The following is a 24,068-nucleotide window of genomic DNA, read 5'->3' as shown; positions in this document are numbered from 1 at the left end:
AGTTTGCATTTTTGACACCTGTCTCATCTGTTGGGAGGCCTCTGGGGCTATTTGGGACAGTTAAATGATTGGTCGTGCTTGTATGGAACCATTTTTTGAGTCATTTGAAATGTGGGTTCCTGGTAACTACCTCCCTCATGTTGGAATATATGTGGAAATTCAATGTATTTTCAGGTTGTGTTTTCTTATTCAGGTTGCAGATATGCATCTAGCATCTGGTTATGGTTGTGCAATAGAAAGTTGTAACTTTGCACTGTTTGCATCTGGTGCACTTTAATGGTCTTACTTATAGCAAGTTCATGAGTAGTTGTGTAAATTCTTACTGGATTGTCATATTTGTCCGCAGTTGTTTGAGGAGAAAGTTCTGTTGGGGGGCTCCTAGAAAGATAAAATGCTGTTGGTATTGGATGCTGAGCAATGGAATTGTTCAATTTGATATATTTCTAATTTTCTCCCAGTCCTCTGATGGCCTCAAAAACCAGTGCTCGGACGTCTCCTGCACGGCAACAGAAGCCCTGTAACATTCAAAGAGTAGAGGTAGATGAGCTGAAGCCTTTACCTTCAAAGGTTTCAAAGACTGTCAAAGCTGAGCCTGTTGTTCCGGAACAGATACCCAGATTGGTAGAAAATGCACCAAAAAAGGTTGTAGGAGCTTCTGAAAGTAAAAAGTTACCAAATTCTTACAAAAAAGGGTCTGATGACTCTTCATTGAATAAATTTGACTCGACCTTTCTATTGGCTGCCCTTGAGCAAGCATCAAATGAAGTGGATTCTTCAGTTAAAGAGATTAGAGGTTCACAAGATATTTCTGTTGATCAAGAAAAGAAAACTTCAGAGTATGGAAGTGTGAAGAACAGTTCAGTGTCTGCCAAAGTTAGTGATGGAACCAGCAGCCTTGCCAAGACTAGTGGAAGTGCCAAGATTAGTGATCGTCTTGACTATGTTGAGAGTGGCAAGAGCAGCATGTGTAGAGGAAGCACTAGTAGTGACGTGAGTGATGAGAGCACTTGTAGCAGCTTTAGTAGCAGTATTAACAAACCTCATAAAGCCAATGACATAAGGTGGGAAGCCATCCAGGCTGTCAGAGCTAGAGATGGGGTTCTTGGTTTAAGTCACTTCAGGCTTCTGAAGAGGTTGGGCTGTGGGGATATTGGAAGTGTGTATCTCTCAGAGTTGAGTGGAACAAAATGTTACTTTGCAATGAAGGTAATGGATAAAGCTTCTTTAGCGAGCCGTAAGAAGCTGCTTCGGGCCCAGACAGAAAGAGAGATATTGCAGTCTTTGGATCATCCCTTCCTTCCAACACTCTACACCCACTTTGAGACAGAGAAGTTCTCCTGTTTGGTGATGGAATTCTGTCCTGGAGGAGACCTGCATACCCTTAGGCAAAGACAGCCAGGGAAGCATTTTCCTGAGCAGGCAGTGAAGTATGATAAACTTTTATATAATACGCGGTTCTCTTTATTTTATTTGTTGTGTGTGCTTGTCACTTCCTTTTATTAGATTAGGTTTTTCATAGTGAGTATTTCAATAATTAACCTGGTCGCCTGATTGCATTAGGAGGTCTACTTGTGGACTATTTTCTTTAGGTTCTAAAAATTCTTCCTTTAAACAAATAGTCTTCTAGGAACATCTGTTGCAAAATAATAATAATAACAACAAAAACAACAATAACAATAATAATCATAATTGTCAGCTACCCGGTGAAATGTCTGGGGAAATTCTATGGTAAATTTTTCGGTCATGTAAAAGTACTACATACAACTGGAATTTTCATACTCTAGTACATAATACATTCAAATCATCTCATTGTGTGAGGGACTATCCATGGTACGTTCACTACTTTTATGGTAAAAACCACATGTACCGTCATGAAATTCAGAACTAGTCATTTATTCATGTTATAAAGCATGGTGTAAGTCACAGGATTCTGGCAGAAGTAATAGCATCTTTTGTTTAATCATTCTAATGTTGCTAGTTGAGGCAAACTAATCAGTCATTTTTAATGCTTTTGAAATTTTTCAGATTGTAATTTAGTGCATATTGGATGGCCTTGTATTTGTTAAAGAATAAGTGCTTGTTTGGCTTGCTACCTGCAGGAATAATAAAGTGCATAATTCAAATTCACAATTCCTGAATTGGAATGCTAATGCAACTACCCTAGCATTTACCTTGTTAAAGCTAAATTGAAATATGCATGCAAGCATTGCAAATCATAAATCCCGATATAATGCTAGAGTTCCATTGGCCTTGCTTTTTATTCTTCTCGGAGGCAGCTTATTCTTCGTTTCTCAGATTCCATGATTTGTATATGTGAGTTTTAAGTTCGTAAGTTGTAAAGTATTATTTGATGAGACCTTGAGGCAAGTTAGTGGCATGAATTGTAGATATTGGTCTGTCTACTTTTGTTCTGGAATGATGTGGTGCTATCTTATTGTCTCTCTCTGTGAATTAATGGGCAGAGTTGGTATATTTACCATGCAGTCCATCAGCTTCAATTATGTGAAATTGAATGGGTTACTGAGCCTCTTAGAGCTGCATCTATCAAATCTCAAGTAGAATGTAGGGCTTTCCGATCTTCAAATTTGACCAAATTTCACTCAACTGGCAAATGTAATTGAATTGAATCTCTACCAAAACCTGGAATTCTGAATCTGGACCAAAGTATTAGTTTTCCCCGAGTTCTAAATATTAACACAATGAGAACTACTTAGTGTTGGTAACTAAAATTCTTTAGGTTGTTTGCAGAATGGATTACTGATTTCTGGTCTCAGACTTCATGAATTATCAAGACTTAAGCATGTGATAACTGACCTCATATTCTTAACTTTTCAATTCTAGCAACTTTGATACTTTGTTTGCTTATGATCTCTGCAATATACAACACAAATACACAAGCATGTCTGTCTCTGGAATTTGTAACATGTGGAAACTAACTCTTGTTTAACTTGCAGATTCTATGTAGCTGAGGTCTTGCTAGCTCTAGAATATCTTCACATGCTCGGCATCATTTACCGTGACCTTAAACCAGAAAATGTTCTTGTGCGGGATGATGGGCATATAATGCTTTCTGACTTTGATCTCTCACTCCGTTGTGCTGTTAGTCCAACTCTTGTCAAAACCTCATCTCTCGAGTCTGAGCCATTACGTAAGAACCCTGTCTACTGTGTCCAGCCTGCCTGCATTGAGCCATCCTGCATCCAACCATCATGTGTTGTTCCCACAACTTGTTTCTCACCCCGCCTTTTTTCAAGCAAGTCCAAGAAGGATCGCAAACCCAAAAATGAAATGGGAAACCAAGTCAGCCCATTACCCGAGCTTATAGCAGAGCCAACCGATGCGCGATCCATGTCCTTTGTTGGGACTCATGAATACTTGGCACCAGAGATCATTAAGGGTGAAGGTCATGGAAGTGCTGTGGATTGGTGGACTTTTGGGATATTTCTATATGAACTCTTGTTTGGGAAAACTCCTTTCAAAGGATCTGGTAACCGAGCAACATTGTTTAATGTTGTGGGTCAGCCACTTCGTTTTCCAGAATCACCAGTAGTCAGTTTTGCAGCTAGGGATCTTATTAGGGGTTTGCTTGTAAAAGAACCACAGCACAGGTTGGCATATAAAAGAGGGGCAACTGAGATTAAACAACACCCGTTCTTTGAAGGTGTGAATTGGGCATTGATCCGCTGCGCTACTCCACCTGAGATTCCGAAGCCTGTTGAGATTGAACGGGTACCAGCCCCAACAGCATCATCGAGTGAGAAGACTGCTGCTGCTGCTGTTGCTGCTGCCGCTCCTGCAGCGGTCCCACATGATCACAAAGGTTCTGATAATTATCTGGAATTTGATTTCTTTTAGTAATAGTTGGTGTTTGATTGCAGATCTGCAAATTGTTTTATTTAAGGGAGGAATTATTCTGAACATCCAAGGGGTTGTTGGGGAGGAGAGGATAAAAAGTTTTTCTCTTTGATAGATGTTGATGATGAGGAATTTGTATGTTTGTTGTCACCTTGTTTTTAACAGTTTTAAATGTGTAATGCATAATCCTTGATCTCATCTCAATAGCACATGTGAATCAGAAACTGGACTCTAGCTGCCCTGCCAGATGCCAACGAAGGCTCTGTGTTTTGCCTTGGAGATGATTGCAATGAAGGGGCCAGGGCAATTATATGATATTGGATGTCTCTTTTCTTTTTCTGACTATCATGATGAAAAACAAACGTATTCGTTCTGTAGCGGATTTCTTACAAAACTAATTCAGATTGGCTCCGGTTCGTTTATATATGAAGAAATTAGACATAAATTAATACTGACTCTTTGGAATTTGGTCACTTCAATTCCATTAACAACCATATACTAACCTCTTTTTAGATTACACTCATTCTCGAACTAATCCATTGACAACAAATATAGACTAAACTTCAAACCTGAGGATCTCTTCTCTTTTATCTTATACGTATATCTTTCCCCTTGTCAAAGGCTTATTAGGAATTCTTTTTCTTCTTTAAGAAGAAATGAGGCATATCGTGTCTAGCTTCGAGTCCCTTTTTATGTCTTGGGATAAAATTCATAACCTCTTGCGCGCCCTTCTGCTTCCAGGATAAATTCTACCACTTGGGTCTTCATAGAAACAACTAACGGATGCATGTCCAGATGCTTTTAGTGGTGTTTTATGTTTTGAAGGAGCAAATGCAGGCTGCAGCTGTCTGCCACCAAAAAGTTTTGGCAGGAGTTTTAGAATTTTGATACCCATGGCCTGATGAGTTTATATAGAGCTTATTTAACAATATTTTTAAATATTGATTCAAATTTTAACCTACCAATTCTAGCAAAAACATAACTTGAAGTTGGAAAGAAAGTAGTAATTTTTACAGCACATTTTGATCGAAATAGTAAAAGAATCCTAATAACATAGGCAATAATGCACATAAAATTTGTATTTTATCGATCATAAAGGCGCGGAAAATACATAATTTTGATATGCAAACAAGATTTCTAAATAATACATGTGTTAATAAACATTAGTATAATATTGTGATTTATAAGCATTATATACTTATACTATACACAAAAAATAAAAATTATTTATTGAAATTTCTGAATAAAAATATTGATAAAACAAATTTAATAAATACATTTTTTGGAAGAACATTGTGTACTTGTTACTTGAAAAGCATTTAGAAACCCAAGTTTTAAGTCTTTACAAAGATTAAACACCAACCGCAAATAACAGGAAAACCTTCTTCTTCTTCTTCCTCGGTTGCTGCCAGGAGAAGAGTAGCAGACCGACCCCAAATAATTTTTTTTTTTTTTTGCCTTTTTTTTCTTGTTCTTGTGTATTTCACCACTTCCCTTCTTCTGCACTGAAAAAGCCATAGACTTTTTCTTTTCATGCTCGAGAACTACGACCCCAATAATTTGTTCTCTTGAATTCTTCTTCTTTCCATACATATCTGTTCTTTTTATCATGGGGATTTTAAGGTTTACCAGAGGATTTAATGCCATCACGACCACCAAAACGAGAATCAAAGCATTATCGTACCCATTTTTAAGCAGACCCTTTTCAGAATCTAAGCTTTTCAATGCCGATGATACAGTGCTTCCCGTTTTGATTGTCGGCGCAGGACCTGTTGGACTCGTGCTCTCTATTCTTCTCACCAAGTTAGGTCCTTTTCTTCACTCAAGTCTTAATTTTTTCTTACCGAACACGACAATTTTATTCTGGTTTTTTCTGGGTTTAAGAAAGCTTTGTGGGTAGCTTATTGCAGTGATTGACATATCGCCTCTTTGTTGTACTTTGTAGGGGTCAAATGTTCTGTTCTGGAGAAGAAAGTGACGTTCTCTGAACACCCACAGGCACATTTCATCAACAACCGTTCTATGGAGGTTCGTTTCTTTCTCTTTACATTCGGTTTCTGGAAAAGAAACTCCAGGCTTCATATTTTTTTTTTCTTCTTATTTTTGACTGGTAGATATTTCGTAAGCTAGATGGGTTGGCGGAGGAGATTGAAAAGTGCCAACCACCTGTAGATTTATGGAGAAAGTTCATATATTGTACTTCTCTCTCTGGGTCTATTTTAGGCTCAGTGGATCACATGCAGCCTCAAGGTATGATTTACACTTAACTTCCCCATTTCTGAGGTTTACAACTCAGCCTGACTGATTATGGATAGGATTCCCGGATTTGAATGCTAGACCCAAGAAAATTCATTCATACAAACTATATGATGTGGAGTTTTTGTGAGGTTTTTTATGTTTGATGATGTTAGGGTTCTTTTTATTCTCTTGTTATTACCAGATTTTGAAAAAATTATCAGCCCAGTCTCTGTTGCACACTTCTCTCAACATAAACTAACAAGGTTACTATTTAAAAGATTGAAAGATCTCAACTTTGATCTTCAACCATCTGAAGCTTTGGAAAGTCTTAGCTGTGGCTCACTTAGGGGAAGAGAAATACTAATGGGGCATGAATGTGTATCTTTTGCTGCCACGGATCATTGCATTACTGCAACTGTTTCTTTTCTCAAGGATGGCAAGATTATTGAAAGAAATATCCGGTGCAGTATGCTTATTGGTGCTGATGGTGCCGGAAGTACTATACGGAAGATTGCTGGAATAAATATGAGAGGTGAAAAGGAATTGCAAAGGCTTGTTAGTGTTCATTTCTTTAGCAGAGACCTGGGACAGTACCTGCTTAATAATAGGCCCGGTATGCTATTTTTCATTTTCAACACTGAAGCTATTGGGGTTGTCGTTGCTCATGATCTCGAGCAAGGAGAATTTGTATTGCAGGTGTTGCTTAATTTCTATATGATTTTTAAAATATCCTTATAGTGATAAAAGTTTTACCCCGGATACTCACCTTTAGTTAATGCTTGTAAACTTGTAGATGCCATTTTATCCACCACAGCAAAATCTCGAGGACTTCACTCCTGCGGTATGTTTCAGTTTATGACAGAGATAGTTTGATTAATTCCTAGACATTTTCACGTAAATGGTCAAATTAGAGGAGAATATCCAGATTTGAAGAATGTGAAACCCTATACCTATAGGCAGTTTTGATGCATAATTATAAGTCCAGTATGTAGACTAGCATATCTTCTTTCTCATATGTAACAGCCTCTTTGAAGGATATAACTGCCTGTAGATATGCAAGAAGTTAATAGTCAGATTGGTTGGCCAAGAGCTTTCAGACTTAGATGTGATTGACATAAAGCCATGGGTTATGCATGCTGAAGTTTCGGAGAAATTCGTATCCCATGACGATAGAATATTTCTTGTTGGTGATGCGGCTCATCGATTCCCTCCTGCTGGTGGCTTCGGTAAGTTGTCTCTTTTATGCAGACCATTAAGGCTTATCTGGCTTGTGGGACAAAAATTTGTTTTCAACTCGACAGTTTGAACCGTGGGTTTTGGAAAAAATTCATTTTGAAAATTCTACATCATTCCTGCAGGAATGAACACTGGGATCCAGGATGCTCACAATCTTGCCTGGAAGATAGCTGCTTTTGTAAAGGGTATTGCACAATCTTCACTACTCGAGACTTATGAAACTGAACGTAGGCCGGTACTGGTTTTATCTTTCCTAACTTTGTTCCCAGTTATCTTTTTCTTCTCGAAGAAGTTTAATCATTAAGATCCAGTGTTCGTCTTCTTCAGATTGCCATTTTCAATACGTCACTTAGTGTTCAGAACTTCAAGGCAGCCATGTCAGTTCCTGCTGCCCTTGGTCTAGATCCAACTATTGCAAATTCAGGTGATCACATCAAACTTTTCTACATTAACCATTTCTTCATTTCTCCATTGATTGTCTGCTTAGGTGGCTATTGTTAGTTTCAACACTCTATGCTGGTTTTCATTAGCCTGACAGGGAAATTTCTTTTCTTGGTGTTGCAGTTCATAGAGTTATTAATAATGTAGTTGGTTCCGTTTTACCTTCTGGGCTACAGAAGGCAATCTTAGATGGAATCTTCACAATAGGCCGTGCCCAGCTCTCAGAATCTGTTCTTAATGAGAAGAGCCTACTTGGATCTTCAAGGCTTGCCAGACTCAGGCATATATTTGAGGAAGGAAAAAGCCTTCAACTTCAGTTTCCTGCGGAGGACCTTGGCTTCAGGTATCACCCATTAGGTTAAGCATTTTCCCACATTCGTGCATTGCATTTGCTTAAATCTCAATCTTTTGAACTTCAGATATATACTTCTAAGTTATTGAGCTGATATGCTCAAACAACATCATTAGGTTACTGCTTAATAACCCTGATCAGGAATTTAACGGACCCTGATCAGGAAATTCTGTGAATCTCAAACTTGAATTGATCTAGTTAGTTTCTTAGGTATCTCGATGGAGCACTTGTTCCTGACAATGATGGTGCAGTGGATGATAATCTAGGACTGCCTACTGGACGTCGGAGAGACTATGTGCCTTCTGCAGATCCAGGATCAAGGCTGCCTCACATGTATGTCCGAGCATTGTCAAATTCGTCAAGCGAGGTAGATAGTTCGGTATTTACTTTACATTTCAAAGCAGATAATACGTATCTCCAAGCTTGTCTCTGTTGAATTCCAACACTCTAGGAGCTCTCTATTAAAACTACTGTTTGTTGAGTATCCTACTTTACAAGAAATTTCCGGCTACTCTATCCATCTTCTTTGTTTTTCATTTCATCAAATCTCTTTCTTTAGGAGGTTATTTCCATACTGGATATTGTGTCCGGAGAAAAGGTTGAGTTCCTTCTGATTATAGCACCAGGGGAGGAGTCATATCATCTTGCTCGTTCCACGTTCAAGGTGGCCAAGGAATTTAGAGCTTGTCTAAAGGTATGTGTCCTGTGGGGGGATGGCACCGTAACTGGAACTGAGAGAGACAGCAAGGCAGCATTGGCACCTTGGGGCAATTACGTAGATGCTGTGGAAATTCCCAGAGCATCAAGTTCATCATCACCATCGTGGTGGAGTGTGCATAAGATGACACACAAAGGAGCAATTTTAGTCAGGCCCGATCAACATATTGCATGGAGAGTGAAGAAGTTTGGAGTTGTTGGGGATCCTGTTTCAGAGATGAAAAGGGTTTTCTCAGCTGTACTGGGAATAAAATCAATAAACATGTAACTCTATGCTTATAGATAGATATACATATAAATCTAACTCTTATAAAATCAATTCATTCATTTTGCAGCTGTCTTTGTTGACAGTTGCCAAGATTTTTTTTTTCTGTAAGATGACTCAGTAAGGTTATAAATTTGAGCTGTATGAGTAGCTCAAATTGTTCCTCTTTATTTTTTTTTTTGAGGCTTCTGGGCTTCTCAATAAAATTTTATTTAATTTATACATTTTTTTAAATTACGTTTTTATTCTCAGTTTTTTATTTTTTAATTATTTTTAATTTAATTTTTAATCAATTTTTTATTTTTTTATTAAAATAAAATAAAATTATATAAATAATTATTATTTTTATATAAAATTTTAATAGTTAAATAAAAATAAAAATAATTAGATGTGTCAAAATGTGCTTGTAAGTTTAAACTTTAATAAAATAACTAAAACTAGAAAAAAAAAATACAAAAATTTGTAATTTCTAACAAAAATATTTCAGTAAAAAAAAAGTGCATATTATCAAATTAATTTTAAAAATTTTATCACTTGTTATAATATAATTATTATTAATATTTTTTATTATAATTTGATTCACACGTTTATTCATTTGTTTCAAATGTTTAATTTTCTTCGATTAAAAAAACTAAAATATGGTTATGAATAAAAATAAATAAACACACAAAACAAATGAAAAATATTATAAATCAAATTAATAAGAGCAAATTGTTATAAATATCAAATTTTGGAAAGTAATTTGTCCAAAAATAAATAAAAAGAAACAAGAGACTGAATGGGGGATTGAATTCCTCTCCAAAAATTTTGTGCATTATGTATGCAATTCAATACACGTTTGATTCAATCTCAATGCAGAAAAACAACCAACACATTACAAAAGACTCTTTTCCTAACACGATCCCCCCAAGTCCCCCAGCAATGATTTTACCTTCTTCCGGTGGCAAAGGTGACTGTTCTTTTAAACTGCTGCAATATCTTTTCTCTGAAGCCCTTCCTTGAACCAACTTGTATCTCAGCTACAATTCAGATCAAGTCTTACCCAAAATCGGAATTTCCGGAGAGCATTAAAAAGTTGAAAGTAAACAATAATGATCTATCGAGATCACTTGGTTACTGATATAAAATTCTAAATGTGTGAGCCTTCAAAAACTGTCTGTTATTTGATAAAATTAATCCACTATCTATTCTTTATCTTTGTGTTTTTTAGTTCATGAACGTACCTTATCCAAGTAGGTCACTCTTTATTCAACACTTTTGGAACTTTAATATAAGGCTCTTCGTAACTTGGAACAGAAGCTACCATGGCCTCCCTGTTGAGAAATAAATCAACCAAAACATAAATGCTTGTGAACATTCGAACTAGCAGGTGTTTGAGTTTAAAATAATCTCACCTGTTCTCAAATGTTTCAGGAAGATCACCACGGAAATTATCGCCCTCGGTGTCTGAAATTGCAGAGCAACACATGTTAGAGCTATCTCCAGGTATGCGGCATAAAAATTAACACATGAATCCCATTTATTCCTTAAACCACAAAGCCTAAGTTTGGCTTTCAATACTGATTTATGAAAAGAGAAAGATAGAACGATAACATGCAGCAATCAACGTCAACTTCTGTCATGTTTACGGCTTTGTTTCATATCTCGTGGTAAAAATAGACCAGCAATAGTTTTCTGGTAAATATAGAACCCATCAACCTAAGTAAGAAGATAGTAATTAAACTACACAGAAGAAAAGGAGAAAAAAATAGAAACCCTCAGGCAAGGAACACTTCTGCAAGCCAAGCTACTTACCTAACTAAAATTGAACCAAAGAGAAAAAGTAAACCCTTCTTCCTTCAGAAAGAACAAAGACAAAAAGCCTTGTTCTTTCAAACTTGAGTCATCTAAAATCCCTTATAGCTATGCCCCTTATGATGCATTTGGCTCAATTCTTATTCAAATATCATTTATTCCTGCTTTCAATTCTCATATTAATCTTAATATGGATAAAAGAGAACATATTTTGCAAGTGTTTTAGTTATGATGACTCAAGTTGCAAGTGTTTTAGTTATCATGACTCACGTCGAATTGAATTCTTGAAGATAAGATTTAATTCTTTCAATATGAATGTTGAATTCTCGCCAACTAAAAATTCAAAATGTTACCTTCAAGGGGGAATTTCAGTGCTTTAAGTCTATGAGCAGATTTAGATGCAGCCACAACAACGTTTGTGAAGCATGTGACAACTAATAATTTAGCTAACGCTAAATTATTTGGCAATTAAATGATACTAAATATAAGGGAGATTCCATATTTGCACCTGCTCTAATGGCGGGCTCAACACTGCTAAGATCAACTGCTTGAAGTTGACCAAACCTGCAAGAGACAATATTAGTCTTGTGTTGAACCAAGAAGGGGCAGTGTCATAATGCTGACAGTTAAGTTTAAGAAAAAAGAAATTTTCTTTATTTGGAAAAGCAAAAAGAAAGGATCTTTAAAGAGTATTGACAACTGGGTTTCTTCTTGGAAGTACCAGTCAACAACCTGTCGAATTTTGGGAGCGAATTCTTCCACCTGCGGTGAAAAGGAAAAAAAAAATGGAACCATCTAAAAAAAAAATCCAATAAAGTCGATAACATGAAAAACAAAGAAGGAGAAAAAGAATTCGAGATTGGCTGTTAGTATATAAATGTAAGTGCATGAATACCTCATTTGGGTTAAGAGAAATTCTTGCAGTTTCAGCTAGACAGGGCACATCTGGCGGTTGAAGAGAATACCTTCTTGTTGTTGATGAGCAATTTCTAAAACTGTACTTAAAGAAAAAGTGGAATGTTGATGAAGAGAAGCCGAGGCCTCTGGTTTTGATTTTGGGATGGAAGATATGACAGTTAGGCGTAGAAGCAGCTTTGAGCACAAGCAGAGCTCTACTTCCCATCTTAACTAGCAAAGAACCAGCACTTGGCTACCTGTTTATGAGTTCAAATTTCCATAAAATACTATTAATTACGAGCAAAGAACCAGAGCTAGGTTCAAGTAGTGTCAACGAAGGCTAGCATACTGATATCAAGGCAGCCTGTAACAGTCAACCTTAAAGCAACATTTTCGACCTTAACCATGATAGCCAGCAAAATATATCACACGCATGCATATTCATGGTGTCAAAAGCATATGACTACTTCACATCGTTTTACTCAAATATTCTTTTTGCACATGCATTTTCTTTAACACCAACCTGCCATGATCTTGTCATCATATATTCATAATCTATTTCTTTTCCATTTTTTCTTATGCGAACTATGACCTCAACAGATCAGAGTAAGTGCTACTTAAAAGCCCTAAAGCAGGATATAAATCATGCACTTTCATCAATCATTTCCAAGGACCCAGATAAATTTGGAGATGAGAATAAGAAGATTAAAAGATTAAACTTCATGTCTGGTAGAGGAATGGCGGAAAGAGAATTCACCGAATCTAGCACCTTAAACAAAACAGTTTACACAGACATCAAGACAATCCGCAGCTTCTATTTTCACAAAAAAAAAAAAATAATCATATTTTACACTCTTTGGGGCATTTCATCAAACATGCAACATGCATTAAATAAACACACATCAATCAGACTGCGACCCGTAATAATGCACAGGGAAGAAACTGATGAACCAAAATATCGACAATCTTCCACTAAACGAACTTACATTTCTTACGCTTTCCACATTAGCAATCAAAACCTCACGTTAACCATTTGACAACATTGATAGTTACCTAGAATTAACAAGCCCTTACCTAATCGTGAAAGTCAAGCTACAAATCCAAGACGATAGACGAATATTTATGCCGCACTCCCAGCTACTCAGTTCTAAAACTTGAAGAAGGTTCAAAAAGCTCCCAATAACTCACTGGAATCTAGTTTTTTCCCGTTCTTTTTTCCCGCAAACTCCTCAAATTCCTCCGAAACAAAGACTGTTTCCCTCTTATCCTCTTGCTCCGCTTTCTACTCCTCTGGTTTCTGATTTTGGCGTCTCTACTTGTTTCACCTTCCGTTTTTCTGGTTATCGGTTCGGGTTCTGTGCTGGATAATTGGGCTTCATTTTGGGCCGAGTGTGGGCCGGATCAGTCTGATGGGCTTCGAATAAGATCTATTCATTAGATGCCTACATATACATAACATATAAATACACATAATATATAAATATACACACATGTTATTACATATTGTAAAATATATAAATAAATTGCTCTAAAAGATTGTGAAAGTAAGAAGTTTAACAAAAATATCCATTAATAAATGGTGATACATAGTAATTTCTTTCATTGACTTATAGATTTATATGCAATAAAATAATAACACACAAACTTTCGTATCTTCAATTTGACGCTTTCTCGACTGAACTTTCCTGGCCAACCGATGCAATTTAATGCTTTCGTAATCGAGTTTTCTTCATCAATTTGTGTGGTAGACAGTAAATAGATATATTTAACGTGTCTTCGATTTGAAGCACATACACGAAAAAGAGTCTGTGGGTTGACTGTTATCTTGATCTTGACGTTGGTCTTGTAATCGTTGATCTTGAGTAGGTTTGGAATCATCACAGGGTGTAATTGGAGAGGATGAAGAAATCATCTCTTCTTTTCCTTCACATATGATTTTGATCTCACATGACTCCAATGCACCTTGCAGTACCTGATCAGCTATTCCAATTCCTCTTCTCGACCTCAATTTTCTTACTCATTACCAGAAAAAATGAATAAAGAAAAATTTCACAAATTACAAAAAAAATATTATTTGAAGAAAATCAATGGGAAAATTTGAAGTTAACCTCAAAGTAGATTTGGTAGTTCCAAGAACCAGCTTTCTTATGTTAAGAATAGGCATGAGGTCAAGAATGGCCTTGGCAACCAGATCACTCTCGATTAAGATGGTGTCTACCTTCACCTGTTTCATTTGTATTGTGTAAATAATATATATATATATATATATAAACAATAAAGTTGTACCTTGGAGGCAGAGCAGGCATTGATGAACTTTTGAAGGAGTTGGGTTCTCTTGCCTCTTTCTTGGGTCAAGTAATTCTGCACTTGTTGTGGACTTACTTGACTTTTGGGAAGCTTTCCCACTGTTTTCACCGCCACTTTCTTTTTCATATTCCACCAAGATACATATATATATATATATATATATAGATAGAGAGAGAGAGATGCATTTCTTGAATTAATATAATTGCTATATGATAACCCTATTTTTTTTTTTAATTTTAATATACCTAGTTTATATATATAGCCTAGCAAGCAAGCCAGTTTGACCACTACCCACCTAACCCGACGACAAGAACAAAGCAGAGAAATTCAAGAACATGAAAAGATAATTATAATCTCGTAAATGCATTTTATTCAAATCCAAAAAAAAAAAAAAGGAAAAGAAGAAGCTTACAGGGAGTTGGAATGTGATGAGTTTCAGGGAAGATGTGGAGGAGGTAGACGATGGTGGAGGAAGTTCTGATAAGATGGTTGAGCGTCCATGAAAGAGCATCCATGCTCGACTCGCTCTTTCCCACCGCCACATAAACGACGTCGTCTCCTCCGCCGCCGTTAGAAAACTCACTCATACCTTCAAAAGCTTCTTCTTCGATCACGTCCATCGTCGCTCCACCCACTCCGTAACTCGCAGATTCCTCCTCGATCTCGCTCGAAATCATCGCCTCGTAAGCGTCGTACACTACTTCACCTCTGTTGCTTGTCTCCATTTATCACACCCACATCTACATATACATATATATATATATATATTAACACATATACATATGTGTATGTGTATATGCACACGGGGAAAACAGATCCGATATAGTTTTGATTCTAAAGGAAATAACGAAGAGTGATTTTTTTCTTTCTTCTTGTGTTTGTGGGTAAAAGCTTAGGCAGCTCAGGAAAGAAATTAACTTATATATCTATATGTGTGTATTTATCTATATATACGTACATATAATGTAGTGTAAACATATACCCAACATCACATCACATTGCCGTACATGACCCATCTATGTATGTCTAATATATATATATATATATCAATATGTGGGCTTAACTCATCATGAATATAATTGTATATACAAACAGTACGTATATTAATCGGTTAATTAATTTAATTTGTAGCATAATTGTTGTAGGCAATACAAGACCGTTTCACATTCTAAATTCTAAGCTCGTTATATAATTTGATTCATATAGATTTAGGACAAGGAATATCCGAATACAATTAAAGAATATTCATATATATATATATATATATATTATATATAATTTAATTAATCAAAAGTCTTTCAGAAATAAAATATATAATCAGAAGTCAATTCCCTCTCCATCTTCTCTCATTGTTGGCATAGTTAAATTATATATATATATATATATATATATATATATATATCCCACCAATTACCTACAATAAATAATTGTATAATTAAAGAACATTTCAAGAATTACTTAATCTTTCATTAAAAAATGCAAATTTAAATTTAAATTAAACTCAAACTTCCACCACTAGTTGGTCCAATTTAATAAAATTAATTTATAATTTTTTAATATAAATTTAAAATAACAAAGAAATAAATTCACGACAACAAAGAATCAAATTATCATCATATTCATTCATTCTTCTATTTTCTTCTTCCAAGTGCACGATAACTCCAATGGGTTGCGGGTTTTTTTTTTTATACCAATCAGAGTTCTTTCCTCGCTATGGTTTATAAAGTATTTTTTTTACTACATAACGTTTATCTACTCAATATTTAAACACGGTTTTACCCAAATTTTTTTGTTTCACCCCAACATTCTCTATTTGTTCGACTGTTGTTGAGTATTTTTTTAGATATCAAATGGACTTTTCCATAAGATAATCTCGACGTGAATAATTTCTCCTCTAATTAATTGTCTACCATTTTTAAAGTATGATTTATACGTTACGTATAATTTATTTATTTATTTATTATTTTTATGATCGATCAAAATCCTTTTAGTTTTCTTTTATTTTTAATAAAAAAAATTTTTATCAACTTGTGGAATTGACTTCCTAACCCTAAAATGGGCTTTTAATTTTCTTGGTCCAAAATTCACCAAGAGAAAATTAAAAGTAGAAATATTTGACTCATAAAAAGGCAAGCCACAACAAAAAGTGCTTTAAAAGTTGGAGGTTGACATGGCTACCACCACATGCTCATACATTTAATTTCTCTTTTTTTAAAAAAAAAATTCCAAAAAATAAAATAAATTAAATTAAATTACTAATTTCTTCATTTAATAATTTATTTTAAATTTTATTGTTACCAAAATTTTAATAAATTATATCATCAATAAAAAATATATTATTTCTTTTTCCTTAAAGCAATAGAGGACCAGTCAAAAAAGCTATACCCTCAAAATTCTTTATACTAAAATTAAAATACATGTTATTTTATGCATAAAAATACTTTATATTAAGATATATATATGTGTGTGTGTGTGTGTGTGTGTGACATGTGAATTGAGGCTCATGATTAAAGGGTAATCTTAATTAGAGGGTAATTACAAATTAAGAAACCTCATAATTTCTGCCACCTTCAAGTAGGTTTCCTATTTGATAGCAACCAACCTATTCAACAATCATGATAATTCTACCAACTTTCAACTATATGTCTTTATAAATAAATTACCTTTTTTTTTAAAAAAAAAAAGTAAAAAACAATCAACCATATTCATTATACAAATTTTATATTAAAATAATAATTTAATATTTAAATATATAGCTTAAATTACATATATTTTTTTTAAAATTATTTGAAGAAAAGTTATATTTTGGAATTTACATATATGAATCTAGTGTATATCTAATTTGTAAACAAATATTATTAATTGATTTTAATATTTAAATAATAAATAAATAAATAAATAATCAGTAAAAAAAATATAATTACATTGATGGAGACATACAATTGTTAAAAACTAATATAATATATAAAAAAAGTATGTAAATTTATTTACGAGTTTATATTATTTAATTTTATCATACCATAATCAATATTATATTAGTAGAAATACTAAATAGATTTACAGAGAGAAATGTCAAATACAAATATATTATGATTCGTTAAAACTAAATATGTTTTGGTCACTGCATCATTATTAATATATTAATAAGTTAAATTTTTAACATTACTAAATCAAGTATTATAAACCGATCAAAACTAACTTACAATGTACAATAAATTTATTAAATAAATATAAATTTGTTTTAAAATTTTATTATAGGAATATATGTTGACAATAGAGAAACATAAGTTTGTGTGTGTGTGTGTGTATATATATATGTATATATATATATATATATGAATATAAAATTTGATAAAATAATAACCTTCTTCCCTAAGCTAACTCATGAGATGAGAGATTACCTAAGTGACATTTATATTTTTTTGCATAAAAAATAAGTTTTGTCTTAACTTATAACGAAAAGTAATACATATTATATACGAATATGCATATACTTTTGCATATATATATATATATATATATATATATGCCTTTAGATTTGGCTCCATCATGAGTATATTCCAAGTTATGTGATGCCGGTGTAATATTCTTAGAATCATCATGCATTTTTATTTATTTTTTTAGATAAAAAGTTAAAAAGCAAACTACACATATATACATATAGAATCATAATAATATATATAATCAATTATTATTTTTGTTATCATCAATGATAAATTATATATATATATATATAAAAGATATTTGTGGGAATCAAATGGTATAATAAAACAAAAAAGTGATGGGCCCCCCCATAGAAACATGGTGGTCCAAATTTAAGGATGCTGTTTTAATAAATTAATGTCTGATTTTTAATTAAAAGAATTTATTTATATAAGTTTTATGTAAAATTATAATAATACATTTAAAATTTTATCGAATTTAATATAATTTATAATTTATTTTTTTTAAAGTTTTTCTTAAAATTCTATAGGGACTAAAAAATTATTACTTTTTAATAAAATTTAAAACTTTTTAAATTAAAATTATTAAATAAATTTCTTGCTAATTAATAAAATTAATATTTTGAAGTGGGAGGATGTATTGTTTAAAAGAAAGTATTTTTATGAAATGATTGAGATTAATTTTCTAAATCAGAAATTAATATGTTTTTAAACCTGAATTAATCAGATTTAAATATCATATAATTGAAATTATTTATTTTACATTGCAGGAATTTAGTTCCGCCTTTATTGACAATTCTCTCTCTTTCCATCCATCCGTCAATCTGAGTAAACAGGAAAATTTAGATTCAAATCCAGATGGGTGAGTTTATATTTATAGTCTTCGTCGAATCATATTTCGAATTTCCCAATTACCCATCAAAGCTTCTTGTAGTAATTTAGTGAAAGCGAGTCAAAACAAGGAAGGCCAGAACAGACGCAGACCCAGTGGGAAAAAGAGAGAGAGAGAGAGAGAGAGAGAGAGAGAGAGAGAGAGAGAGAGAGAGAGCGCATAACCAGAGTAAAAAAAACAAAAAAGTCTCTGGTTTTGGTGTCCTGCATTTTGTGGGTGGGAGGAGAGGAGACGGACAGACGGTGACGGTGAGAAACGAAAATGGGGATCGTTTCAGAGGAAGCGATCCATCAGTTTCAAGCCTTGATGGATCAAAGTATTCTTATCTCCACCTTTTTTTTTTAAAATTATTTTTTACTTCTTATGATGAGTTCTCTCTGCTTATTTTCTACTGATTTTCTTTTTTTTTTTGGTAAAATATCGGCAGTTGATGAGCCACTGAAGAAAACATTTCAGGTGAGGCAATTCACTCTCTCTAATTTTGTTTCTTCAATTTTTATAAAACCAAAAAAGCACCCCACTTTGTCTGATCTATTCTTCAAATGGATGAACAAATCTTCACTTCAATTGCTTATAATCAACCCTTGGGCCAACGGCTTAATTTGTGGGATTTTTGTCTATTCCTTTTGCTGTTTCGAGTTATGGTGGTCGACCCATTTCACGGCTGTAGACGATAAGAATTTAATTGCAGTGTTTGATTTGGCTTTGATGATTTTAGGAATGGGTGGGGACTATCCGGTTTCTTGGTGTGTAGAATGATGAGCTTGAGTAATCTGATAGTAGAGATCGGGTAGAAACTTGAAATGAATGAATCCCACAAATTACTGAACTTTTTTTGGTTGGCTATACTGACTCTGGAGCTAAGTAGAGATTACCTTTTAATGGTGTTAAAATGATCTTTTTTCCTATGACCATTATCCCGACCCTCCATTCCCAATAGAACTGTTGGAATCAGAGTATGAAAGTGATTGCTTTGCCAACTTTGGATACTATAGTGAATGGCAGTGATGATTGTTTTCGACGAATCGGATGTTGCCCCTGCACCAGCTTGTCATGAAAAGATGATTGCATATTTTTGTTGGCTGGTACAAAGTAACTCATTTCATGTCATGTAAGGTCAAAATAAGTTTGAGATATTTGATAAATTGAAGATAATTGTACATTTTGTTGCTTGATAGGAGATCTCTCCTTTCATGTGATGTGGTATGCAAATAAGCTTGCAATATTTGAAAAAGCGAAGATGATTGCATGTTTTGTCGGGTGATACGGAGTATCTCTTTTCGTGTGATGTAATATCTAAATAAGCTTGAGATATTTGATAAATTTGTCGCGGTTTGGAGCTAGATGAGGAATCTGTCGGTGTCTTCTTCTGCTTCGTATGCTTAATTGATGCCGTTACACTTTCTTGTATGCTATTTGAGGAAAGCTGACAGTAAATCTAATCTATGAAGTAATTAACTGAAGCTTGGCTTTAATTGGATGTTTCGGTGAATAGTGTTATTTATTACTAGTCAGTAATGTCTAAAAACAAAATATTACTACTGTTAGTCCTTTCATTTATGGTGAATTAATTGTTGGGATCCAAAGTCTAAAGGCTTCTATGTTGTCATGCAGAATGTTCATCAGGGTTATCTTGCCGAAACTTTGGTGCGTTTCCTGAAAGCAAGGGAGCTGAATGTATCCAAAGCCCATAAAATGGTCAGCAGCGGTTCTCCTAATTGTCTGTCAAATTATTTTTATGGAATATTTTTGGTATCAGTCCAATTTTTCACACGATTGAGATTGTTCTTTTTGTTGTTGCAGTTGGTGGACTCTTTGCAATGGAGGGTGCAGAATGAGATTGACAATATTTTAGAGGTGAGCTTTAAGTTTTGCTTAGTTGTTCCATCTGTCTTCCCTCTGATTTATGCCAAAGATAAATTTCTTCCCCTGGTCTGTGTTTGTAACCAGTGGTATCACCCTGATGTCTTTGTTTCAATAACGACTGGTTTCAGAAACTATACTTTGACAATAAGTGAAACCACACATTACTACTTGATGTTTCGCATATTGTTTCAACTTTTGCATTCAGTACAGCTGGTTAGGAAGTGCTAGTAGTTGCTGTAGGTCTCGAGGTAGACTCATTAATGACAATGATGATTCCTGAGGACCACTTTTTTTTTTGTTGATCAAATGCAACGTGATAGTTCTGTGCTTATGATGAAGTTGATGTCACTCCCTTTCTCTTGCCTTCTTCTATTCTCACATGTATGACGTGCATGTGCATGCTCCACTTATGTCAAGCACAACCATATGATTATTCATAATAATGTTTTGATAGTGTTCTCCTGCTTTAACTCGGTTGAATAGTTGTTTTAGATCAGTGCAATGTTGAATTTCTGATTCTTCTGTTGTTTCTCTTGTACAGAAACCCATAGTTCCTACTGAGTTATATAGAGCAGTACGTGATTCACAGCTCATAGGAATGTCAGGGTACTCAAGAGAGGTAGTTATTTATCTTCAAACTTAATCTTGATTTTACATTTTTTTTTTATGATTATACTAATTCTGCTCTCTGGATTGCACCATGAATTGCCAATATCCACTGTGATAGTTTATAGTGGGCATAAGGTGACTGTAGCTCGTGTTGTTTGTTTTAAAAGTACTGTTAAAATAACTATTCACTAAAAGTATTTTTAGTTAAAAGTAATCTATTATTAGGTAGAAATAACTGTAGAAAGTGTTCACTTCAAAAAAATAAAAGCTATGTACTTGTTAGAAATAACTTTTGAGATTTCAAATATAAATTTCTATTAAAGACCAAAATTATTTCCCAAAATTATTTCTATTAAACTCATCAAAAACAGATTTTAACTTTACCTTTTGCCAAAAGCAGTCATTTTATCCATTTAATTGCAAAAGTACTTAAGAAACGTAAAGGCCAAAACCAAAAGTTATTCCAAATGGAGCCCAAGTGTAATTGGATATCATTTTCAAATATGATGTAAATCGAACATCAACCCAGTGTATATACCTAAATGATTGTTTCTCTATCTTCTCTAGGGACTGCCTGTCTTCGCTATTGGGGTAGGGCTTAGCACATTTGACAAAGCATCAGTAAGTATTATGATAAATGCCTCAATTGAAATGAAATCTTTAATTGCAATTTTCAAATTTTTGCCATTTAATCTCAGTGGTATTCGAACTCAATCATTATTTCATTATATCCATATAAGAATACTTCAGTCTTTATACATTTTAATATAAAGAATATTCTGGGTGATATTTCGTTGCTTTTTCTCTGTTCCACAGGTGCACTACTATGTGCAATCGCATATTCAAATCAATGAATATCGTGATCGTGTAATTTTGGTGAGTGATAGAGGGTTGAATATTTGGAGTATCTCTCTTGGGTCACTCATGATTTTGACCTGTATACTTTCTTCCAGCCCTCTGCATCGAGAAAATATGGACGGCCCATAACCACCTGTGTGAAGGTTCTAGATATGACTGGTTTGAAGCTTTCAGCATTGAGCCAAGTAAAGGTAATCCTTTTTTATTTCTTCCCTCTTAAACACGAAACCCTTTTTGGACATTATTAATATTCTGAACCCTTTTCATTTCCTATCATAATAGTGTTGCACAAAATATTTCTGTCTTTTGAGTTAGCATTAACATTGATAATGCTTTGGAAAGAGAACATTTCTAGTTCAGCTATTCTTATCCCAATTGGGTCCTTACCTAGTAGAATTCATCTTACATTTTAACAACTGTATGCAAAATTGATCTTCCACTGAACTGCTGATTACAGATCTATGAAGAATTTTGTATCTGGAAACAACTTAACATAATAAATTCTGTAAAGAAAATTGTCTTTAAAATTTGTAATTATTGTACCCAGAGGATCATCCAGGTAGTTGAAGAATGATTAAAAATACTGAAATTCCACTTGCAAACATCTAAGAGTATAATCATTTAATTTAACTTTACACCATTTAGTACAGACTCACATGTTTTCTGTTTTGTAGTTGTTGACAATCATATCGACCATAGATGATCTTAATTACCCAGAGAAGACAAACACATATTACATCGTAAATGTTCCATACATATTTTCCGCATGTTGGAAGGTAGGCCTCCTCATTTTTGTGTCCTTGTGGTTTAATCTTCATATTTGCTTTCCTACTCTGTTTCTTCTCTAGAAATTGTCGCAGCCTATATGCTTATGTTTTCTTCTACACTGTTGATATTCTTTTAGATATTTTCAGAACAACTTGTGTTTAACTTTTAATGCGTAGCAGGTTGTGAAGCCTCTGTTGCAAGAGAGGACAAGGAAAAAGGTGCGGGTGTTATCAGGTTCTGGGAAAGATGAACTGTTGAAGGTATGGTAGTGTTCTTCTTCTAATTATTTTGATAATTAAGAGCATGAACATCGAGAACAAATGCATTTTAATTAGTTTATTCGATGATATCTTAATATTTTCGAGTAAGGCTTTTGTTCATGTAAAGGATAATGAAAGAAATTCCAAGGCCTGTTCTACTCCATTCCTTCACTGACTAAAATAATGAAGTTCAGATGATTGCAGCAACTTCAACTCATTCCATGCCGGAATTGGGATAACAGGAGTTAACTCCTTTTGGAAGGAACTTTAGGTTAGAGTTAGTGGAGCTAGTAATTGTTCTCTGCTCATACTTTCTGGGAATATTCACTTTGGGAGATGTCATTTTGTCTTAATGTTGTTTTTTTCAAAAAAAATTTCTTAGATGTTGGGAACTGATATCATGGAGGTAGAAATCTTTGAATGACTTATTACCTTTGCTGGAAACTTTTCTCATTTTGAACCTAGTAACTTGTTTAGATTCAGTAGAATCGAGTAAGAACTCTGGGGCCAAAACTGAAGACTCCAAAATTTAAAGTTGGATATTTTGCTTTGCCCCTTAATTGATTGTGAAACTGAATCTGCAGGTGTAAAGATATTGTTTGATAGAAGTAAACTCATATTGATGTTTTTCTTGTTTTATGTAGATAATGGACTTCGCGTCACTTCCTCATTTTTGTAGAAGAGAGGGTTCTGGTTCATCTCGTCACTCGGAGGACAACAATTGCTTCTCGTTGGACCATCCTTTTCATCAGCAGCTCTACAATTACATTAAACAGCAATCTATGACAAGTGAACCTGTTGCACCAGTCAAACAGGGGTCTTTCCATGTTGATTTCCCTGAGCCAGCTGCTGAAGGAACAGAGATAGCAAAAACAATAGAATCCGAGTTACATAAGTTTGAGAATCAAAATTGCCTGTCCAAACCTCTTGACTCTCTGAGAATTAGTGATGACTGAAGCTATAGAACTCTGGCGTTTTCAGTAACTTTCTGTGCGGAATCTTAACCTTTAGTCGCTGATAGCAATGTTATAGCTCGTAGGTAAGGAACAAGGTTTCCGTTAGCTGTACAATTTCCTGTTATACAATATAAATATATGTAGTAGCAGTACATATCTCTGAGTGAATTCTACCGGGAAATGCTGCTAATATAGTGTTTGTTTTTCGAGTTATCTGGCTGGATAGCGAGCGTGAAGTTGAATCCAGCCTGACATGTAGGAATGCAGTGGAAATTGTAATCTTAAATGCAATCTGTTTTAACCCTCCTTAAAAT

The 24,068-nt window shown here is 34.2% G+C and overlaps 5 protein-coding genes across 17 annotated transcripts in view; 3 read left to right on the top strand and 2 right to left on the bottom strand.

The window, feature by feature from the left end:
* Positions 1–4,053, top strand: part of D6PKL2 (D6 protein kinase like 2) — a 4,818-nt gene extending 765 nt beyond the window's left edge. For both annotated transcript variants that reach the window (XM_088208223.1, XM_088208224.1), the window contains exons 2-3: positions 347–1,427; positions 2,955–4,053. In XM_088208223.1, coding sequence (XP_088064349.1) covers positions 466–1,427; positions 2,955–3,855 — 1,863 coding nt within the window. In that variant the 5' untranslated portion in view covers positions 347–465 and the 3' untranslated portion in view covers positions 3,856–4,053. The remainder of the gene's footprint in view (positions 1–346; positions 1,428–2,954) is intronic.
* Positions 4,054–5,169: 1,116 nt separating this feature from the next.
* EMB2421 (FAD/NAD(P)-binding oxidoreductase family protein) lies at positions 5,170–9,324 on the top strand. 7 transcript variants are annotated; one of them, XM_022046416.2, is made up of 11 exons: positions 5,170–5,663; positions 5,801–5,883; positions 5,970–6,105; positions 6,296–6,789; positions 6,887–6,934; positions 7,145–7,319; positions 7,452–7,564; positions 7,657–7,753; positions 7,894–8,113; positions 8,333–8,489; positions 8,682–9,324. In XM_022046416.2, exons 1-11 carry the CDS (start codon positions 5,465–5,467, stop codon positions 9,105–9,107), a joined length of 2,148 nt encoding a protein of 715 aa, XP_021902108.2. In that variant the 5' UTR covers positions 5,170–5,464; the 3' UTR covers positions 9,108–9,324. The 7 variants fall into 7 exon arrangements, with proteins under 7 accessions (XP_021902108.2, XP_088064348.1, XP_088064346.1 ...); XM_088208222.1 differs by having other exon boundaries at positions 5,519–5,658; positions 5,986–6,105; positions 6,561–6,789; XM_088208220.1 differs by having other exon boundaries at positions 5,519–5,658; positions 5,986–6,105; positions 6,372–6,789.
* Positions 9,325–9,875: 551 nt separating this feature from the next.
* LOC110817755 (glutamyl-tRNA(Gln) amidotransferase subunit C) lies at positions 9,876–13,008 on the bottom strand. 3 transcript variants are annotated; one of them, XM_022046419.2, is made up of 7 exons: positions 12,870–13,008; positions 11,794–12,052; positions 11,620–11,660; positions 11,407–11,462; positions 10,499–10,550; positions 10,328–10,417; positions 9,876–10,141 (listed from the first exon to the last, which is right to left on the bottom strand). In XM_022046419.2, the coding sequence occupies exons 2-6, from the start codon at positions 12,019–12,021 to the stop codon at positions 10,342–10,344; spliced, it is 453 nt and encodes a 150-aa protein (XP_021902111.1). In that variant the 5' UTR covers positions 12,022–12,052; positions 12,870–13,008; the 3' UTR covers positions 9,876–10,141; positions 10,328–10,341. The 3 variants fall into 3 exon arrangements, with proteins under 3 accessions (XP_021902111.1, XP_021902110.1, XP_088064353.1); XM_022046418.2 differs by having other exon boundaries at positions 9,876–10,123; XM_088208227.1 differs by having other exon boundaries at positions 9,876–10,417.
* Positions 13,009–13,068: 60 nt separating this feature from the next.
* LOC110817754 (Adenine nucleotide alpha hydrolases-like superfamily protein) lies at positions 13,069–15,080 on the bottom strand. 3 transcript variants are annotated; one of them, XM_022046417.2, is made up of 5 exons: positions 14,515–15,080; positions 14,082–14,200; positions 13,904–14,019; positions 13,590–13,807; positions 13,069–13,209 (listed from the first exon to the last, which is right to left on the bottom strand). In XM_022046417.2, the coding sequence occupies exons 1-5, from the start codon at positions 14,825–14,827 to the stop codon at positions 13,136–13,138; spliced, it is 840 nt and encodes a 279-aa protein (XP_021902109.2). In that variant the 5' UTR covers positions 14,828–15,080; the 3' UTR covers positions 13,069–13,135. The 3 variants fall into 3 exon arrangements, with proteins under 3 accessions (XP_021902109.2, XP_088064352.1, XP_088064351.1); XM_088208226.1 differs by having other exon boundaries at positions 13,097–13,237; positions 14,515–15,065; XM_088208225.1 differs by lacking the exon at positions 13,069–13,209 and having other exon boundaries at positions 13,341–13,807; positions 14,515–15,066.
* A 3,297-nt stretch (positions 15,081–18,377) lies between these two features.
* On the top strand, positions 18,378–24,067 carry LOC110817888 (Sec14p-like phosphatidylinositol transfer family protein). 2 transcript variants are annotated; one of them, XM_088207404.1, is made up of 11 exons: positions 18,389–18,753; positions 18,865–18,893; positions 20,052–20,135; positions 20,241–20,294; positions 20,845–20,922; positions 21,480–21,533; positions 21,729–21,788; positions 21,866–21,961; positions 22,445–22,546; positions 22,718–22,798; positions 23,443–24,067. In XM_088207404.1, exons 1-11 carry the CDS (start codon positions 18,699–18,701, stop codon positions 23,752–23,754), a joined length of 1,005 nt encoding a protein of 334 aa, XP_088063530.1. In that variant the 5' UTR covers positions 18,389–18,698; the 3' UTR covers positions 23,755–24,067. The 2 variants fall into 2 exon arrangements, with proteins under 2 accessions (XP_088063529.1, XP_088063530.1); XM_088207403.1 differs by having other exon boundaries at positions 18,378–18,753; positions 20,052–20,294.
* Position 24,068: the final 1 nt, after the last annotated feature.

This window comes from Carica papaya, chromosome 7, assembly GCF_054855325.1.
Source record: "Carica papaya isolate Zhongbai chromosome 7, ASM5485532v1, whole genome shotgun sequence".
In the NCBI taxonomy this organism is placed as follows: Eukaryota; Viridiplantae; Streptophyta; class Magnoliopsida; order Brassicales; family Caricaceae; genus Carica; species Carica papaya.
Note: the sequence above shows the minus strand (reverse complement) of the source record. Positions and strands in the feature narration are given on the sequence as shown.

Bases quoted from the DNA above. Each gene is read 5' to 3' on its own strand.
- EMB2421 (XM_022046416.2), top strand. From the start codon at position 5,465: ATGGGGATTTTAAGGTTTACCAGAGGATTTAATGCCATCACGACCACC. The intron at 6,106-6,295 runs GTATGATTTACA...TGTTATTACCAG, and splicing joins GGATCACATGCAGCCTCAAG to ATTTTGAAAAAATTATCAGC. The intron at 7,565-7,656 runs GTACTGGTTTTA...CGTCTTCTTCAG, and splicing joins ATGAAACTGAACGTAGGCCG to ATTGCCATTTTCAATACGTC.
- LOC110817754 (XM_022046417.2), bottom strand. From the start codon at position 14,827: ATGGAGACAAGCAACAGAGGTGAAGTAGTGTACGACGCTTACGAGGCG. The intron at 14,201-14,514 runs GTAAGCTTCTTC...CGGTGAAAACAG, and splicing joins TCATCACATTCCAACTCCCT to TGGGAAAGCTTCCCAAAAGT. The intron at 13,210-13,589 runs GTATGTGCTTCA...TCTTATTCGAAG, and splicing joins ACCCACAGACTCTTTTTCGT to CCCATCAGACTGATCCGGCC.
- LOC110817888 (XM_088207403.1), top strand. From the start codon at position 18,699: ATGGGGATCGTTTCAGAGGAAGCGATCCATCAGTTTCAAGCCTTGATG. The intron at 18,894-20,051 runs GTGAGGCAATTC...GTTGTCATGCAG, and splicing joins CACTGAAGAAAACATTTCAG to AATGTTCATCAGGGTTATCT. The intron at 21,789-21,865 runs GTGAGTGATAGA...ACTTTCTTCCAG, and splicing joins ATCGTGATCGTGTAATTTTG to CCCTCTGCATCGAGAAAATA.
- LOC110817755 (XM_088208227.1), bottom strand. From the start codon at position 12,021: ATGGGAAGTAGAGCTCTGCTTGTGCTCAAAGCTGCTTCTACGCCTAAC. The intron at 11,661-11,793 runs GTATTCATGCAC...TTTTCACCGCAG, and splicing joins TTTCTCTTAACCCAAATGAG to GTGGAAGAATTCGCTCCCAA. The intron at 11,463-11,619 runs GTACTTCCAAGA...TGTCTCTTGCAG, and splicing joins ATTCGACAGGTTGTTGACTG to GTTTGGTCAACTTCAAGCAG.